The following is a 19,791-nucleotide window of genomic DNA, read 5'->3' on the forward strand; positions in this document are numbered from 1 at the left end:
AATACACTAATTAAATAAATGTTAAATGGAAACCTGTTGAGAGATCACAACCATAACCCCATGGATCCCATTAAAGTTTGTGTGCCGGTAACAATAGAAAACTCTCTCCTTAAAAAAGTATGAAGAAGCATTGAAGTTCACTTTGTACACAGAGGTTCTGTCATGCTGTTACAGGTTTGGATCTCCTAGTTAAATGAAAGGGGAAATTGAATGCTAACGCATCCAAAGACATCCTATATGATTGTGTGCCTCCAACTATGTGGCAATAGTTTTAAAAAAGAACCACATATTGCTGGAAAAGTGAGGTGTCCTAATACTTTTGTCCATATAGTGTACTTTGGAAAGCGAGAAATCTGCATGTGAGAATCCAGTGTGTTTGGCTTTTCAGTAAATCATCTACTTGTACCTTGTCCCTTACACAAAATAATGGCATAATTATTCATATTAATAATATATTTTCATCCATATTTAGTTCTGCTTAGCTCTGAACAGGCAAACGATTACTCGCGGTATGGACCATCACCTGTGTAGCTCCCGCCACATCCTGCGACTAAAAAGCTTGTTTCCATTCAGCAGCAGTGCTCTGTGTGCATGTATGCAACTGCATATTCGCCACCACCTGCACGTCAGCACCTTAGACCATTTAACCACAGTCAGCTGTTCTTTTCCTCAAAGTCTGCACCGAGGGCCTTTTAAAAGGAGCACAGCGAGCACTTTTTGGTGTCATAAACAAGACCCTCGTGCTAGACGAGAAGCGCATGGATGTGCTGTGGAACATTTTACAGCTTGCCTTGGGACGCGCTCGGTACACGAGCCGAGCCAGATCTCCACACCTCTCCTCCAGCAGGCCACGGAGCCGTAGGCATCATGGGACAGCTGGTCATGGAGGGGCTGAGATGTAGGAGGAGGGTAGAGAGGCACACCGCTGCCCCCTAGCTGCACTACCGAGATCTGCAATCGGGCACTTTTTTCTTAATGGCAGACCAAAGAAAGTTGCAGTTTTACACCACCTGTCATTGAAAATACAATCTGTAAAGCCAAGTGCTGAGTGAGGGTGAGGGGATTAAGGGGTAAGGCGCAGGGTTTGCAAAATTCTTAAAGATTTGCTCACATATGCCGGAGTGTTGCCACGTAATGAAGTTTGGTATAACAAATGCATTCAAATGGTGAATCTCGCTTGAGGGTGAGCCTTATGTGTAAAGGCTTTATGTCAGAATCCATGGCAGGAAGAATCATTTCGATAGAGTTTATAATACAACCAGTATATTTTTATATCATGTTAATTATTAATATTATCTTATATTTATTTATGATTCATTTATTTACTATTTGAATCTAAAACACAATAGGAAAGCTATGTAGAGCACATTCTTCAGTCTTGCTTCTAAGCAGCTCTAATATGTGCACAGCCAAAAAAAAAAAAAAAAAAAAAGATCAAGTTATCCAATTAAGACAGCAGGGAAAAATATATATATACACTTGTCAGATACTTAAAAGCTATGCACAAAAAAAAAAAAAAAAAGAAATCACTGAAAGGTTTATTCGTCCAAGCGTTTTTGTCACGAAAAAGGTGGAGATGTTTTTGTACGCCTTTTCGGAGCAATCTTCAGCCAGAACGCATTCATTAGCATAAAAAGATTTTACACAGTTAAGACCACAAACATCATACAGAAGGATGCTAAATAATCACTGACAAGTATAAGCCACATCACACATGCTGCATCTTATCCTCTCCGTGCCAACTTCATTTGCAAGTGAAAAGTTTACTGAGCCTGCTTGCTCTTGGCGGAATGTTAGCAGAGCAGTTATGTGCATGTGTGTGTTTGTGTGTATGTGTGCGCACGCGAGTCCTCTTTTTTTTTCTTTTACACACACACACACACACATGCACATTTGCTGTAAGAGGGTAAGAGGGGGGTGGCAGGGAACCAGATGAAGCAGCTCTCGCCCGGGGCTCAGTCATCTCCCCGGCAGCAGCGCGGCTGTTCCCGGCCCATTTGTTCCCTTACACCGTCGCCTTTAGTCTACTGAGGAGTGCTACACACACACACACACACACACACACACACACACACACACACACACACACGGCCCTCGATCCTATCTGCACTCGATGCACATCCAGACGACTCAACCATCTTTCTTTATGTCACCATATGGCTGGCAGAAGCCTGTAGATTTAGGCCACACATCTGCGTATACATTACTGCTCATACACACTGTGTACGCGTCTGTGAGAATGGGTTTGTGTGTATGTGTGTGTGTATGTATACGGTACATTGATGAGGCAGGGTGATAATTGGTGAAGGAGCATGCTAGCAGATGTAGTTTGTGTGAGTGCATGTGTGATGGTGGACTGTGACTTTTACTTGCACTGGGATCGAAACCTACACGGGAGAGATACGCGAAATGGTAAACTGCCAAAAACCTGATCGCTTCTCGTCTTTTCAAACTCCTGTTTATTTCTTCACAATTCGCATAAAGACACTTCATTAGTCTAAGGCTTAACGTTCTATTTAAAAGCCTATTAAAACCAAATCATTTTCTTTTATCATCATCAACTTACTAAAATGGATTACTTTAGTAGCTTTCTTCATGTTTAAGTGAAAATAAATGTACAATGTATAAATGTATTAATGCATTCATATTAATATAATATATAATAAAAATAACATGCAAACTATTAAATCACAAACAAACAAAATATGGTGATAAATAACTAATCTGACCACTTAAAAAATATGCAGTGTTTTGACATGGGAAAAAAATAATAATATAATAATAATAAAAAAAGCGTTTTTTTTTTCCAGCAATACTTTAGTGCTGTTGAAAAATAACCTAAATATAATGATTACACAATTGCACACTTACAACCACCATAACCATCTGTCATTATTGTTTGCTGTTGTAGTGTATTTATGTAAATATTCTATAAAACAGAATAATTTTTTTCCCTACACATTACTAATAATCCTGAAAAAAAGGGTGATAATTATTATAATATAATTATAGCAATGGTTCAGTCCTGGCTGCTGTGATATATATCTGTTTTGATTCAGATGGTGACGACGACTTTCTACTCGGAAAATCCCAGCCATCAGACAGGACAGTGAACTCGGTGCTCCGAATGCATTTAAGAAATAAATAGCGTTTCAAATGCATATGTGCCTAAATTACAGTGAAGAAAAAAAAAAATAAATCTCTAGCCAACACACCAATTCATTCATATTTCACTGGCTGGGTTTCTCATGATATCTCACCCCAATCTCTGGGCAAAAAAATATGTTAATACCATGCGAAAAAAAGAATAATAAATTAATAAATAATGTGCAGGAGTGAAACATTGTGTGCTGAAAACCCCTGTGTTGCTTGGCATTGGCTCTCAAATGGTAAAAATAAATCAAGCTGATTTTCCAAATGCTGCATGCGTGCCACGCTGTTGCGGCTCTTCGCAGCACAGATTGCGAGCCCGATCAAGAATATCTGAGGTGGGGCCCTGGCTATTTGCATGTATGCCGATGCCATTTGCACCAGCTTATTAACACGAACACCTTAACCCACGGGCAGCAGGGAGAAGTATCCTACAGAGAAGAAACACCCGTTGTGCCGAACACGCATGTAGCACCAGACCTCTCATTCACAAGGCCCTCAGTTTGACTTCTACACATGGGATGAAATTTCCTACTTAGAGCATCGGTGTCTGAGGATTTTGGCGATGCTCCGGGGCAACGCGAGTTGATTTAGACTACTATAACTACAGATTTAGATATATAAAATTATATATATAATAATGATTTTTTTTTTTAGATTTTTAATATTTCAATATACTTTCAATATTTCATTTTAAATATATAAATTGTTGGCACTCAAACTACTCTTGAAAGGTCTTATAATGTAAATCTGACTGCGTTAGTCATGTTCAAACAGCCAAAGAGAGATACATGTAAATTATATATGTATATTTATACATTTTTCTGCATGTAGCACTTCAACTATAGTCAGTAAGGACAGCTCCATAAAAATAATAAATGTATTTATGATATAATCGTATTACAACAAATTTGCTTACATTTCAAGTTTTTTTACAGGCATTTTCATTGTTCTATTTTTTTTAATCAAAGTTTATATTTTGAAAGCATTTAGATTCAGCTCTCAGTGTGAAAACGAATTTGGGGGAAAAACGAGATCGGATGGGATATCGGCAATGACAACGTGCTATAATGAGTGGCAATTAAAAAAAAACGATTCTCGTTAACCTCTGAAGTTAATATAACTGACACACTGTGTATTAAACGATGGCAGGATGTTTAAATCCAACTCCCAATAAATAAATAAATAAATAAATCTATCGAGTCGCTCTAAATATTGACCCTGCCCTCTGGTGGTCACATTCAGAGCACAATTAAGCTTTAAAAAGTTTTTTTAATTTGCCTTCATAGGCACATATTTAAAATAATTAAGTCAATCCCAAAAATCCAAAAAAAATGTCTTCTTCTGGCAATTTATTTAAGCTTCTTGTTTTTATGTTTACTCCTAACCTAAACAAAGATTATTCCGTATTAATTTTCCACATCGTAAATGTGCGAGCCTGAAAAATGTTTTTGAGTGTGTTTTACTTACAGCTCGGTACAACGCCATTTCACTCACCATGCTTCTTTAAACAACACGTGCAAACACTGTCAAGGTAATTTATTTATAATCCAACCTAGAATATTTATGTGAAACAGGTGTGAATATCTATAAACTTGTTTTTCCCGTCTTCCTTTCTCCGTTTCTCTATCTGTTTATTTTGTTCCTGTTTGGCTGGCTGCTGGGTTAAGGCAGTGGGTGTTGAACAATATGGAGGGTTGTGCTGTGAGCAGACGGATGTTGTGCTCCCAGCAGAAGCTCGGCTCGGGCTGGAGCTGCTGCAGATACACCCACACTCGTTCTCTCGCCCACGCGCTGACTTGGGCTGTGTGCCAGACGCCCCTAAAGCCACGTGGAGCTCAAAACACGGACCCTCTGCGTGACACGCACACACACTGCTGTATACTGCTGTCATTGTACCATGGTCAATAAGGCTATGACAAACCCGTCATGGTCTAAAGCGATGTGCATATAAAGGATTGGTGATATGTCAAAGGGGTTTCGTGTTCTACCTTAAAAATTTCAGAATGTACGAACAGATTGGTGTAGGGTTTTTTTTTGCCTTGTAGGACCTAGTTCTATGCACACATTTTATTTCTTACGAGTTGTGACCAAAAATGACAAATATGTGGGACCTGTTGTTCAAAGTATAAGAAATTTTATGTCAGGTTTATCTTCAGGTTTTATGTCATAGATAGAAATTCCTAGTGTGCTCACTGACCCGAAATCCATTTGCACACTTTATGTGTATATTTTTCCTGCGTTTTAAGGCCCAAAATATTTCTGTCATATTCTGAATAATCGATTTTAAAGCAAAAACACTGTGATATGCTTAAAACAATGGACTGAGAGGGCTCATTTTTAGTATTGACCTCTTTTCTTTCTTGGACTAAAATACACACATGCCCAGAGCTTTTGAAAATAGGTGACTGCTGTTACTTTGTATGTGTGTGTGTTCGTGTGCACGTACCTGTGTTTCATGCGCTGGTGCATTCTCCCATGCTGTACACACTGTTCCTCCATCTCATGACAGCGACCTCGAAGCCTCTCTATGCTCTCCTGCAGGTTCTCCTTCTCTAAAGAAAGCTGTTCCACCTCGGCCCTGTACACCCACAGCCAGCACACGACCAACACAATACCAACAACCAACACACACACACAAACACAGACACACGCACATTACATCTTGAGAAAGAACATACTCAGAAATTCTGTTAGACACGCTCACATTAAAAATAAAAAGGGTCACGTTGCGATTGCTTCATTCAAATTAATTTTGTTGACCAGCGAGAGAGTTGTAGCAAACTGAATTGCTATTTAGAGCTCTTGAGCATTTCGCCAGTATATTACATTTGGCAGGAAGAGAACGTTTTAATTTTACATTTGGGTCGAAAACCATTAATGTGCAAAAAAAAAAAAATAAAAAATAAAAAAGAGAGAGAGAGAGAGAGAAAGCAATAGAATAGGAGAGGGAGAGAGAGAGAGAGAGAGAGAGAGAGAGAGAGAGAGAGAGCGCTACACAATGCAAAATAACTGCCAAGGAAACTGAAAGATGGAAGACGCACAGCATTATTTCAGCACTGGGTAAATGCTGATAAACGCCAATGGATGGTAACAGTTAATTGGTGATAAAGCTAGGTTTCAATTGCTCTGTCCAAGTGCTTTGGGAAATGGATTTTGTTAAGTCTATTTTGTACAGTCAGCTTTAAATGCCATAAATCATGTTGGCCAAAAGACAGTACTACAAATAATAAATATCAGTCGAACAAAAAACCGAGACAACCACTAGAACCTTCTGATCTGACCAGTCATATGAGCCTCTATATTGCAGCGGGGGTCATCTCATGGATGAACTACAACCCTACAAGATGACAACAATCTACCTGTATTCTGATGAACGGATAGGGATTGCTGGTCGTTGGTCCCTGCATCACTGACTGCACAATACCACATTCCAAACATTAATTAGCAGTTGTTAAAAGATTATCCAAATAATAAGCAAATAATCATATATACTTAATTAGATTAAGGCCATTATGCATAATTATATTAAGAGTTTTCCAAAACCATTCTTCAGTTTTATAGAATAGCTATTTACAATCTATTTGCTATTGGAACGTATACAATTGTTCTTTTTGTTCTGCTAGGAATATAGTGCGCTGGAAATATTTAAAATTGTTCTTATATTATAATATTTGTATACATATACAGTATATAGTAATATTTTGATTTATTTGATATTTTGATTCATTTTTTTAAGGTTGGTGAACACAGGCATGCTGCTAATCTTTATACCAATGGCTTATAAAGGGGGCTACTTATTAAATATTAAAGTAGTTAAATGCTAGTAATTGGACTGTCCTGGGTATTTTAATAACTGTTAATTTCTAGAACAAATTCACTACATAATGTGATTTCTTTTGTCTAGAAAAAAAAAGTTAAATAGACAATGTTTGTGGACACCTGACCATTAGATCCATGTGTGCTTTTGAACATCCCAATCCACATTTAGTCTCCATTTGCTGTTATTATAACATCTACACATCTGGGAAGATATTTGAGCTCATCCAGCTACAAGGGTGTTAGTAAAGTCAGGTGATGTTTCACTAGGTAACATTGCATACACTTTGTCACACTTGTCAATTGCTACTATTTGCACTTCTGGTAGATGCTTAACTGCATTTCTCTGCTATGGTCAGAGCTCCATAGCAGCTCACTCAAGATCTTCAATCAAATCCCAAACCATATAAACCGAATTCTATTGGAGTTGACCGTTTACACAGGCGCACTATCGTGCTGAAACAGGTTCGGGTATCTTGGTTCAAGTGAAGGGAAATTTTAATGCTACTGCATCCAGAGACATGAGATATAATCGTGTGCTTCCAACTTTGGGATAACAGATGGAGAAGAACCACATATGACTGGAAAAGCAGTACTTCTGTCAATATAATATATATTATTTGGGTTTCTTTAATTATTTCCACCAATCCTGTCTGATATTACATTTCAAACTCTGTGCAAAAACTAACAATTTAATATTTTTTGTTTATAATGTGCAATATTACAATAGACCTATTACAAATGAGCTTCACAGAAATAATATATTAAGAATATACATTTTAAATTCATAAATTAGGCACTATAAGTTCATTCGCAGTTAACTCTATGAAACAATATGAAGAAGAAACCTTAATAGAAACCAGATTTAAAAGGAAACCCCTACATACCTAAGAATTATATTGAACGCTACAGTAGATTTTCTAGTTACTTTCTAGATTATAATTATTTGAATGTCTATATTTACTTTTATATTAAGTGAATAAATGAGTGAGGTTTGTTAGAGAAATTCAATGACTCAGCTGTAATTAATTAAATAACAATTGGTTTTGGTGTCTCAGTATTTATGAACACATTCTGGATTATATTTTACGACTGATTTTTAATCACCAAATTAAATCATTCAATACCTTTTTTAAAGTGCATTAATGTTTATTCGCAGTATGCATATTTTTCAAACTATATATTTAATCACAAAAATGTCTTCCAAAATATTTGAAATCGTACTCATGGCTGGGTCGAGAAACTGTCACAATGTTGCCATGGATGTTAACAGGAAACATGGTGACCATGTCACACAGAACACTGCTGCCAAACTGAAAGCCAGAGTTGGGAGAGACAATAATCATGTAGAGGATGATTTATAAATAATGATCAATTTTGTGCGTAAATAAATAAATAAATATATATATATATATATATATATATATATATATATATATATATATATATATATATATATATATATATTTTTTTTTTTTTTATATAGACAATATCAATCTTCCTATATTTTGGAACAATGTCCAATTTACAGATTTAACTATGGTCACCATTTAAATGCCAGTGATAACAGGATCATGGCCATAAACAAGTTAAATAAATCTAAACTGATTATGTTCCATCCCTGACAAAAGTCACATACTGAATTGAGGCACTTGTTTTAAACTTAAAGTGGAGAATTACCTCGTTATAGTTTCAGTGTTATTTCTTTCTTTCTATTTTTTAATAAATAATGGGGGCACTTCACTAATCAGACCGGGGAAGCTTAATTAATTTGATAATTTTGTATTATTTTTGTATTATTTTTTGTATTATTTTTGTAACTCAATGAGTTGCCTTTAGGTATATACATTAATTTACATAAATGCATATAATTGACTGCAACATGCTGCACAGAGGATCTGCTACAAAAGCTGTGATAGTAAAACAAATAGAGTTACTGAACAACAGAGTAAGTTACTGAAATGTATGTTATGATATTTACGATTCACAATATTTTATTCTTTGACCTTCAAGGATTCCATTTCACTTGCAGTGAGCATGTTATCCTCCATCACCTCATCAACCATAAAAATGGCCTGGCTGGACCTATGCTGTGCACTGGTCCTTAATATAACACCTTATTAAAAAGAATGAACTCAATAACGTGAAACGAAAAAGCACAAATCGGTGTGCGTATCTCTATGTTTTTTTTTGTTTTTGTTTTTTAGAGAGAAAAAAGGGGATGGGGAAGAGAGAAAGCAGGGCAGAAGCTGTGTGTACCTTTCCAAGCTGGGATGGCTGACCGTGGCAGATTGCAGGCTGCAATGTGAGTAATGCGCTTTACGCTGTTTTAACAGCTGACTACCCCAGAGGCCTGAGGTGAGAGGCGCATGTGATAGGCGCAGAACAGAGCCAGGACCCAGGACAGACTGTCATGTGCCAGCGTACAGCAACAGATCCCTGACCGGGACATGAGCATGGACAGGATGCGACGCTCTGCATAACACTGCGTGCCGCTCTGCACTATATATCACCCTCGTATTGTGTCATGTGGTGTGAAGCCATGCCATAGAATCAGCGAAATTGTACTGTAAATAGGAAATGAAGTCACTAATCTGGCAAACATTGAGAGGATTTAATTTAATATTAGCAAATGATTGATATGAGCAACCAGTCAGTCTGATTGGATAGAAATTATATATATATATATATATATATATATATATATATATATATATATATATATATATATATATATATAGAGAGAGAGAGAGAGAGAGAGAGAGAGAGAGAGAGAGAGAGAGAGAGAGAGAGAGAGAGAGAGAGTTATGATGGAGTATTTCATTAACCCTGGTTCTGGATGGTTTCCACGTGCACTGTTTACATGTGACAAATAAACCTTGAAACTTAGCCCAGAATATCAGATCATCCCTAACAGGGACAGAGCCGCATGTTATACAATATTTTAACACAGACCTTCAGCTCAATAGGTCTTTGACAATATAAACATCCTCATGGAGGAAGATATACAGCCTCAAACGTACGTGTGTTGCAGATCAGCACATTTAGAATTAAGAAAAAAAATAAGCACTACTCGCCTGTTTAACTGGGTCAGTTCTTCCATTTTCGAACAAAGAGTATGACACTCGTCCTTCAGCTTCCCGATGAGGCCATTCTGCAAACTCAGCAAGGCGTCCATGTCTGCAACTGTGGCATGACGACAGAGCAAATGAATACCATAAACAACAACAAACTCATTAACCTTGATTATATACACAAATCATTTATTTAGAAACCAATACTATGTGCGGGTTGGCTGTGATGTCTGCCCATGATATGTCCTCTGGAAAAAAATCTTTTTGAAGGATGAAATCTATACATCTTTAAACATTTGATCAATAATAATCTATATAATTTGAGAGGTGCTAAAAATTTTTAAGAGGTCACTATGACACCAACATTCCTGAGTTATATGTGATAAATCAATCACCAGAAACACCACATCGCTGTTGAATTTGATTGGGCAGAAGCTGTTTATTTATATTCTATAACAGCACAATTCAATCACCAGTTGCTCGCTCATACATTTACATTAGTTTTTTATAGTAACAGCCCATTCACAGTATGAGCTCTTAAAAAAAAAAAAAAAAAAAAAAAAAAAAGGCAAATTCTGGTTCCTCTGTAGCATGACAGGAGGCATTTCTTGTCTCATTAACTTAAAAAATATAAAAATAAATAATTCATGGTTGCTTCACTGATGTTTCACAACTTATAATGGTTTAAAGTATGACGTGGCAGTCAGAAAGAAATAAAAAATTGCCAGGAGCTTTATATTATTACATTATTCACTCATTGTGCTCTATAGGTTTGCAGTGTTTGCTGTGCAGGTATTATTCCTCTGACTTATGAAAGGCTTGCACACAAACACTTCACTGACTGTTACCATTTACAACATAATGTCAGGACAGAAAACAGCACTTTTACTCTGAGAAAAATAAAAACATGGTCAGGTTCATGCCCAGGAACTATGGTACTCGCCTCCTATCTCATTCTCAACCTTGTCTCTTAGTAAATTTCTGTCTAATTACTACATGATCTCTGAACATTTTCGGCTTCACTTCTCTGTATAATGAATACACCTACATTTGAACACCATGTCATTAGATATAAACACATACAATATATGGACAAAAATATTGGGACACCTGACTTTTCCAACAATATGTGGTTCTTCCTTATTTTTTCCTATAAAGTTTAATGCACACAATTGTATAGCATGCTTTCGGAAACAGAATTTACAAGTTTCTAGTTAAAAAAAAAAAAAAAAAGATGCACTGAATTTAAAAGTAGGTTTTAGAGAAAGGTCTATTACTATAAAGTGTTAGTAATTGGATTTAAAGTTCAAATACACTATAATATCTTATTAGGGTGGTTAACATTGTGTGTGAGGATTTAACCGCTACTGCTGTACTGAACACAGACAGTTATTTGTGTTATATAGATTTATTTTCCATCTATTTTTAGATTTTCAGTTAATAAAAACGAAGAGACAATTATATTGCATTTATATTTTGTATGTATGCATTTATATCAACACTAAATATTAGGATCAATATATAATTTGGGCAATTTTCATCTTATTAAAAAGTTCATGTAAAAGCACACTATGGTATATTGAATAAAATCTGGATTAAAGCTCATGATGACAGAAAATTTAGTTCAATATGGCAGGATTATTCAAAGACATGTTGAAGAAGGATGGCATTATGTAGGCATCAAACCTTCCATATAAACAAAAAATACATTAGAAGTGAATTTCTTTGTTAAACTACAAATAGTTATAATTAGGTTAGCTTTGTCACAAACTAAAATAACTTCAATTATTGTATAATATATATAATATTATATATAATATATAAGTTTTTTCCCTTTCACATTTCTCAAGCAACTGTAAATACGGTATGATGACTGACAAATACTGATTTTTAGGTTATGTAATACACACTGTCTTCTTCTGGATAACTGCTCACATTAAATATAGAGTGACCTGCCACTTGCTTTACTTGTTATGTTCCCAATACTGTTATTTAATCAATAATCAATAAAATAAATAAATAAATAAATAAATAAAGCTGTTTTGCATTTAAATTTTGGGCTACAAATATGTGAAGGAAAGCAAAAGAAGATCTGAACTAAAACAAAGAAATGGTAGATAAATGTCTATTTTTTTTGTTCAGATAAATGTAATGTTATTGGTTTAGGTCCTATAGCATTTACATAAAAGAATTCAATGATACCTATATAGACAGACAGATAGACAGTCAGACAGACGGATAATAAAGTGGGATTAACACTTAACAATTAAAGAGAAAAAGAGAACAGAGTAGCGATCGTATAACACGCTGACCTTTTCTCTTTCACACATTAGACGCGAATGCATGAGCAAACGCAGTGTGATGTGTAGGGGGAAGTGGTGTGTGCAATTGTCCTGTCACACATCACTCGTTTACTCCTGAAGCACTTTTTAGTCGGTCTCGTCAAGTTCTCATTCTCTCATTGCATGTTCGGATATCGCTTGGCGTTGTCATTCGAATGATTAATATACACACCCACTAACTATTTGTACACACTGCTGTAATGGTGGCTATGTTAGTAAAGTAATATGAGCGGAAATATATGTTCATGAGTGACCAAACGTATACTCAGACATTTGAGAGTTATAAGTTGCTGATAATCAGATTTACATCCTTTTCATGGGTAAAACCTTAATATTGCGTCAACACGTGGACTCAAGTGAGCAACAGCCTTAGGAGTCGGTCATTAGGACGGGGAAAAAAAAAAAAAAAGTGTTCATGGCCAGGCCGCTCTGATAATTCTGTCTACTAAGAGTCAATCATTTAGAAAGGAGAATAAGGGAAAGACAGAGCACACAGGGAGGGAAAAATAATTAGCTCATGTGAGTGGCCATTATATGCTTAGAAAGAGAAGTGGTCTGTGGTATTAAAGGACTAAATCTATAAGCCCACAGAGTTTCCTGCTGAGTCTCTGATGCCATTTCTCTTTAGACAACATGTGTGCCATGCAGCCGCGCCAAAAAGAAGCCCTTTGTTTTCCCAGCGCTTTGTTCAGGCGATCAGCATGCCTCGAATTTCTCGAAACACAGGTAAATAAACTCGCCAATCCAGATGGTGCAACAGATGTGAGAGCAGCACTCTGAAAATCAACAGACAGTGGGCAGCGCTTCCCGCTTCCCCTCCATTTTTAAACGCTAACTAATATGTAGCACCGCGGCTCTGCAGTGCCAAGCATCTGCTCCCTTCGGCCAGCCAAAGGTTACAGGTGTTCCTGATGCGGAGGAAAAGAGGGAGGAGAGAGAGCGATGACAGGAGGAGGTTGTTTTGGCAAGGGAAAGCACACCAGCGGACACCCACCATTCCTCTCGTGCTGCGCTTCCATTTGCTGGAGCGTCTGTGTCAGCTCACGCTCGCGCCGTTGAGCCTGGAAGGTCAGTGCAGCCATGTCCTCCGCACAACGCCGCTCCACTGCCTCCTTCTCCTTCCTGCGGAGATACAGAGTGAGACAGAGAGACAGAAAGAAAGAAAGAGAACGAGAGCAGGTGTGTCACAGATTGAAGGTACATAAGACACACCGATATGCACCACACTTTAACGAATTTGTTTTTGGAGTTAGGAATGCGCACGCATTAACCACTTGAGTGTTTAATGAAGCCAACTTTTTTTTTCTCCCGAATACAAAATCTAAACAAATTCAACCATGAACTGTTGAACTGTCACTAAATCCTGTTAACAAAAACAGATTCTCTCTTTAAAATATAACTGTGGCCAAAAAAGACTTGAATAACAAAAAAAAAAAAGAAACTGCACAAAGTCAAAGTGCATTAATTAACAGCAAAGCCCAAAACTTTTCTCACACACTGGGTTTGGAACGTAGCTGGAGAAGTGACCGTCTCTGCAGGCCTGCTGTCGTCTGGAGTGTGAAGGCGCTCCGCCCGCGAGAGCTGTGAGAGAGAGAGAGAACGGCGAACCCCCGCTGGGCTTGAACAGCGGCCTAAAACACCATCCACACCAGCGCTCAGCAGGGGGCTCGCAAAGGCCTCGCAGCCAGCCATTTGTTAGCACGCCTTTCCAGGGGGCCCAGGCAGGCGTGGGTGCGGGGGCGGCCGGCGAGGGGTGGTGTTTGTCGACCAATTAGCATGAGACAGACCGCCAGAAAGTTTCGACGAGAAAAGTTGGCTTACAGTCGAGTGTCTGGACACCGGCAAGAGAGAGAGGTACACTATTGTTCTGCTAATGGCTCTGAGTGCTTGACTAAGCAGGTGAGATGGAGCATGTGATTTCAAGGTTATGCATGATAGAATATGATGACTATTTGAAGTGACCTTCCAGCATTGTATTCAAAGGTTTATAGATCCCAAGCGGCTAATTTACTGTAAAAATCTTCTCAGCGTATACTCTAAGACTCATTTAAAGTGGGCTCTCCTAAGGCTAAGTGAAGCATAGCCAGGGGGTAAGTACTTTTTAAACTATTTACATCATCATTAATACACGAAAATCAAAACCCACTCTTGAATCAAACTCAGGTGTGTCAACTAGGCCGAATGTGTCCTGTCCAGGAATAAAGAGGCCCAAGTAAAAAAAAAAAAGGAAAAAAAAAAAAGACAACATATATGTCGATTTATAACTACAATATATAGATGTTAATAAAAGAAACCAGCACTATAAGGGTCTATGGAATTTATTTTACAGTTGGAAGCAAAATATTTGAGAACACTGTGCTCTATGCAATAATTCCTATCACATGCTTGACTTTTCTCTCAAGCACTCTTTCAGGCACTCTAAAGTCCACAGACAACAAATGGACAGCAAAGAGAACACTTTGCATCTGTCATGCGAGCAACCGATTTCAAATAAAATGAAATCACAAAGTGTCTCTTTTTAAACAGGGGGCCATTTTCCCAAAGATCACGTGTAAAATCATCTGCATCACCTGCAGCAAGGATACAGAGTCCACTCCAGAACAGGAAAAACACTGAATATCACCAGTAAGCTAGGCGATATCAATAGAGTCATTGATATCGAAATATATTTGAAGTCTGTTTATTTAATCATCCAGCCAGGAAGAGTGCTCAGAATAAAGGATTTCATCTTGGCACAAAACCATGTTCTCTCATTTATAATGAAGAAAAAAAAAAGTCTTGCAGCATTTAGTATTAAAGTACAGAATTTATACAAACGAAATATGTCAAAGCGTAGCATGTAATCACTGCGAATACACACCAAAGTTATTCGATTAAAAGTAAAGCAGACACACACTGGGGCTTCCTGCTCTTCCTGCACAATAGCCTCCTCGCTACAGGAGGTTGATTTCTGTGGTCTGCTGGGGGCAGTCAGGGGCCGTGTCTCCCATGCCAGGTCAGGGTGTGTTTTCGGAGTGTGTTTGCTCACTGACGGTAATAATGTGAGTGAGGCCTAATGTCTTGCGGCCGCGAGGCCGGCTTTGGGTGGTAGGAGGCTCGGTGGCTGGGTGCTGGTGAGGGGAGAGGGCCGCGGGCTGCCTAAGTGGGCACTATTCAAGCTGTTGCCCATTTGATTTGGAATACCACAGACTGCTCGTGCGCAGAGTTTGCAGCACCCCGCGGTGCACCGTGATCCTATGCCAGGAATGACCAAATGCTACCGTTCCTAAAAATGTGCGCAAATTGGAGGCAGCCGGTTGGCTTCATCGCCGCTCGACAGTACATGAAGAGACTTCGCCACCATTTGTATGGTAACACATGTGCAGGGGGGGGAAACTTTAGAAAGTACACACGTACTCTGCATGACGGCGGGAAAAACTTCGCCAGAGACACCTGCACCAGGCAAATGCTAAAATGACATGAAACACTCGCGGTCTGATTAGAATGCTGCATGATTTAACATAATCGAGTGGTTCAGTGCGATAAAAACAGCGAAAGCGAACAATCAAGAAGTTCGAGAGTGCAGTCGAGAATGCTGGTTCGTATGCTGATGAATTTGGGCTACAACAATGCCACTTCTTGCAAAGTGTACTTACTGTGTGCTTGATTATGCAAGGGTTTTAGTGCCAATGACATGTAGGGACAAACGGTTTGACTTCACTGTCCTAACTTTTTATTAAAAATTTAACAAAAAAATTCTAATCGCATATGTGTAATGAGTTGGACAATATAAAGCAGATGTGTAATTACACGAATCCTCTTCATTATTGCTTATTTTCACACACCCCCTAAAAAAAAAAACGCCGATTGACGTGAAGCCAATCCGTACCCAACATACATCTACTGCATTGTAAACAGAAGCACACATTATTTTTAACTAGTGATAGCAAATGGACTTAAATTAGTCTACCATAGAACAGATGGGCGAACACAAAGCACTGATAAATGGAATCTGTTAATTAATTTCATACGTAGTTCATATCTAATTTAGCACATTATCCTCGTGCCAAGTATGTGGAAAAAATTTTTTTTTTGGTAATGTTTTGTGTTTTCTATAGTCGCTGACTTGTCATGGTAACGCTGTGTGTCTTATGGAGCATAAAGTAATATGTGAAAAAACACTGCATGTGTGTGCACAAACACACACTAACAGAATCTATTTGCTGCCTATATTGAACCAGTTATTGTACTTGTCTCCCGTTTTCCTCCGACACACACACACACACACACACACACACACCCCAACCAACCCTCAGAAAAAAGAAAAAAAAAACGCAGAGATGAAAGATTCCAACCTGCCACCCCAAGTCACATCTGCTTCCTACACACAACTATTTACTCTCCATCCTAACTGCTCCTAATGCCGCTCCTATCATCCCTACTACCCCCCTCTATCTCTCCATCCCCCTCCTTCATCTATCCTCTCTCTCTGCATGCTCTCCCCCCTGTTTGCTGCTCCCTCCCACCCTTTTTCCTTTAACTAAACTGGCTCTGGCTTCCTCCATCTGGTCCCCTTTCCTTCAGCAGCCCCGCACCTGTTCACACCTCCTCTCCTGTTGGACCGCATTGAACATTTTCTCCGCTGCCAGGGCTATTCTGGCACTCGCAACCTCTCTGTCATTCAATCCATCTGTCAGAAGTGAACTTTGTTTACCACCAGCTTCTGCTTTCTTCTTCAAGAAATGCAAAGCCCCCTCAAGGTCAGCAGCAAAATGAATTGCAGTTGCCACCGATTTACAAACAACCCTCTTTCTCTCTCTCTCTCTCTCTCTCTCTCTCTCTCTCTCTCCCTATCTCTCTCTCTCGCAGTCCCTCCGGCAGCAGACAGACACATTCTCGAGCAGCAAACCTTCTGCAACTAACGGAGTTCAAATAGGTTCAAATAAAGTGCATTAATAACATTTGCTCTAATGCAAGCAGTTACAATTGTTAGCGAGAAAAAAAAAACTTTCTAAAAAGAAAGAAAAAAAAAAATGGTGTTTGTCTAAAACCTTTGAAACGGAAGCAAAGCTGGTGGTAAGCACAGGGCTAAACGTGCGAGAAGGAGGATGAGTGAGAAAACCAAGGACAGAGTGTTTTCCCTGGATAAAACCGCGGGTGCCAGTGATGGTGTTGATGCCCGGGCTCTAAGCAGGGGACACATGGCCAGAGCTTGGGGCCGACCTGCAGGGTGCTTATGCCAGACTCCCCACCTGTACCACCTCTAACCAAACGTGTCCTTTAAAAGCCCATGTGTTCAGGGTGAGAAATCAAAACTAAGCACAAAAAAAAAAAAAAAAAAACAGCTGAAGAGCACAACAAACACTTGCTTTTAAAAATGATCAGGGTCGGTGGGCCTAGGGATGGCATCCAGACCTTCCACTGCTCTTCCTCATGAGCTTTGTGATGAACTTTATCTGCTAGATGAAGAGGAGCAGAAGTGGAACAATACTCCACGAGGAGTACCGTTTAAAGTGTTGTATGTGCATCAAATGTAAAACTTAAACACTAACCATATATTGATAATGAATCAAATCACTAATCAGTACCTGCTTTATCCAAGTCGTGTTGGATCGGAGCCTATCCGAGGCTAGGCGGGAAGAATTCACCTCCTATGTGATGCCAGTCCATCACAGTGCACACATGCACACACTTATTCACACATTTAGGCAATTTAAAGGGGAAAAATGCATATATTTGAAAAGCGGCAAAAAACAGAGAACCCATGCATTTAATGGAAGAACAGGCGTAACTTCGGACCCAGGACACTGGAGCCCAGAGGAGGCAATGCTACCTGCTGCACCACTGTGCTGCCAGTAGAGATTCCAATGGGGGGTAAAATAAATATTTCTTTCAAACACATGCAAATGAAACAGGTCCAAATTCCTTTATGCTCCAATTCCTCTTCTGGTTGCATCAGTAATCGGTGCTCTGAAACACCCATGTATATATTAAACTAATATGGAACCAAAACTTAGTGACCAAGAAAAGAGTGTCATGGACAAAGAGCAGGAGGAAAATCGACCCATCTTCCAGAAACAGTAAGTAGGCCACTTTCTCTGGGCAGAGCTGGCCCAAGTGAGAACAGTTGCACCCAACAGATTTGCCTTCACTTTGCCTGAGGGACTCATAACATTCTGTCCTATGCCAGCGTGCCTGACTGAGAGCTAGGCCATGGCACTCTGACACTGCTCCATAGCATTTCCTTCTTCTTAAAGACATTACTAGCACACGTTTTACTGCCTAAGAGCATTCAAAATCTACATCATACTGCTCCACGGTCTACAACTTTTCCTATACGTTCTAAAATACAACTAAAGTTCAAAAGGAATAAATCGTAAACTGAACAAAAGTATGATTATGGAGTCAAACGCTAGGATTGAATTTATTTTAAATGAATCTGTACACTTGAGCATCAAGATTATGTAGAAAATTATACTTATTCAGTAATAAAAATGATAATTAGATATAATTGGTGATTAATTTTAGGAGTCTTGAGTGTCAGTGTTTTGTAATAGTCGGTACGCTTTTGGCCAAGAGCCTTCAGGACAGATGACTTTGCAATTTCGGATGAAACGAGCTCATAAAGACAGACTGTTTAGGGAATGACTGGTTGTAGTTGTTATAGCATAAATTTCAAATTAGCACTTAAATTCGCACTTTACAAGTTTGCCTTGTAGAATTCAAGAGTTATTTTTATATTAAGTTTGTAATCTGGCGTACAGTGCAGATTTATTCAAACTCAAAGCACTTTGGTACGTCGCTCTGGATAAGGGCGTCTGCTAAATGCCACAAATGCAAATGTAAATGTAAATAAATGATCATGTTAATAAATTAGAACATTGTGATGATGGTAAAATTGCTGGGGTATAAAAGAAACGACAAAACAAAACACATTACTAACATTTTATTCTTTATATGATCTATAAGAAAAGTGAAAACAATGAAGCATTTATTAATAACAACATGTAACACTATTAAACCACAAGCAAATAGTGGTTTTGACTACATATTCGCCCTACGGCTACTATAACGAGAGGCATTCTTCTAAAGACAGATGAGGGACACTCTGGCACTGCATGAGGATAATCAGGTTCAGAGACCATGCTCTCTCGGGTATATACAGGCTCCCAGTACAGAGCTGCAAATGAATGGCACACATGTAACTGCCTTGAACTTGTTTAGGGCATTAAATAATGGAGTAAATGACTGGCAAATGAGTTGAGGTCTTGCTCAATTGAGGGACATAGCCTCTGGCATGGCATCTGCTCTTACAGGCCAACACAGAAGCATGCCTGAGATGAAGAGGGGAAGTCAACAGTAATGCATGACGGCATTGCAAAGTGAGACATCTAACCCAGTTTGTACAATCTCTCTGGATAAGAATG

The 19,791-nt window shown here is 38.6% G+C and overlaps 1 protein-coding gene across 2 annotated transcripts in view; it reads right to left on the bottom strand.

Moving 5' to 3' along the window:
- The window catches only part of sdccag8 (SHH signaling and ciliogenesis regulator sdccag8), a 68,132-nt gene that overhangs the window by 32,066 nt on the left and 16,275 nt on the right, over positions 1-19,791 (bottom strand). For both annotated transcript variants that reach the window (XM_046868173.1, XM_046868166.1), the window contains exons 14-16: positions 13,380-13,507; positions 10,047-10,155; positions 5,600-5,731 (exon numbers count right to left, since the gene is read on the bottom strand). In XM_046868173.1, coding sequence (XP_046724129.1) covers positions 5,600-5,731; positions 10,047-10,155; positions 13,380-13,507 — 369 coding nt within the window. The remainder of the gene's footprint in view (positions 1-5,599; positions 5,732-10,046; positions 10,156-13,379; positions 13,508-19,791) is intronic.

This window comes from Silurus meridionalis, chromosome 2, assembly GCF_014805685.1.
Source record: "Silurus meridionalis isolate SWU-2019-XX chromosome 2, ASM1480568v1, whole genome shotgun sequence".
Taxonomy (NCBI): Eukaryota; Metazoa; Chordata; class Actinopteri; order Siluriformes; family Siluridae; genus Silurus; species Silurus meridionalis.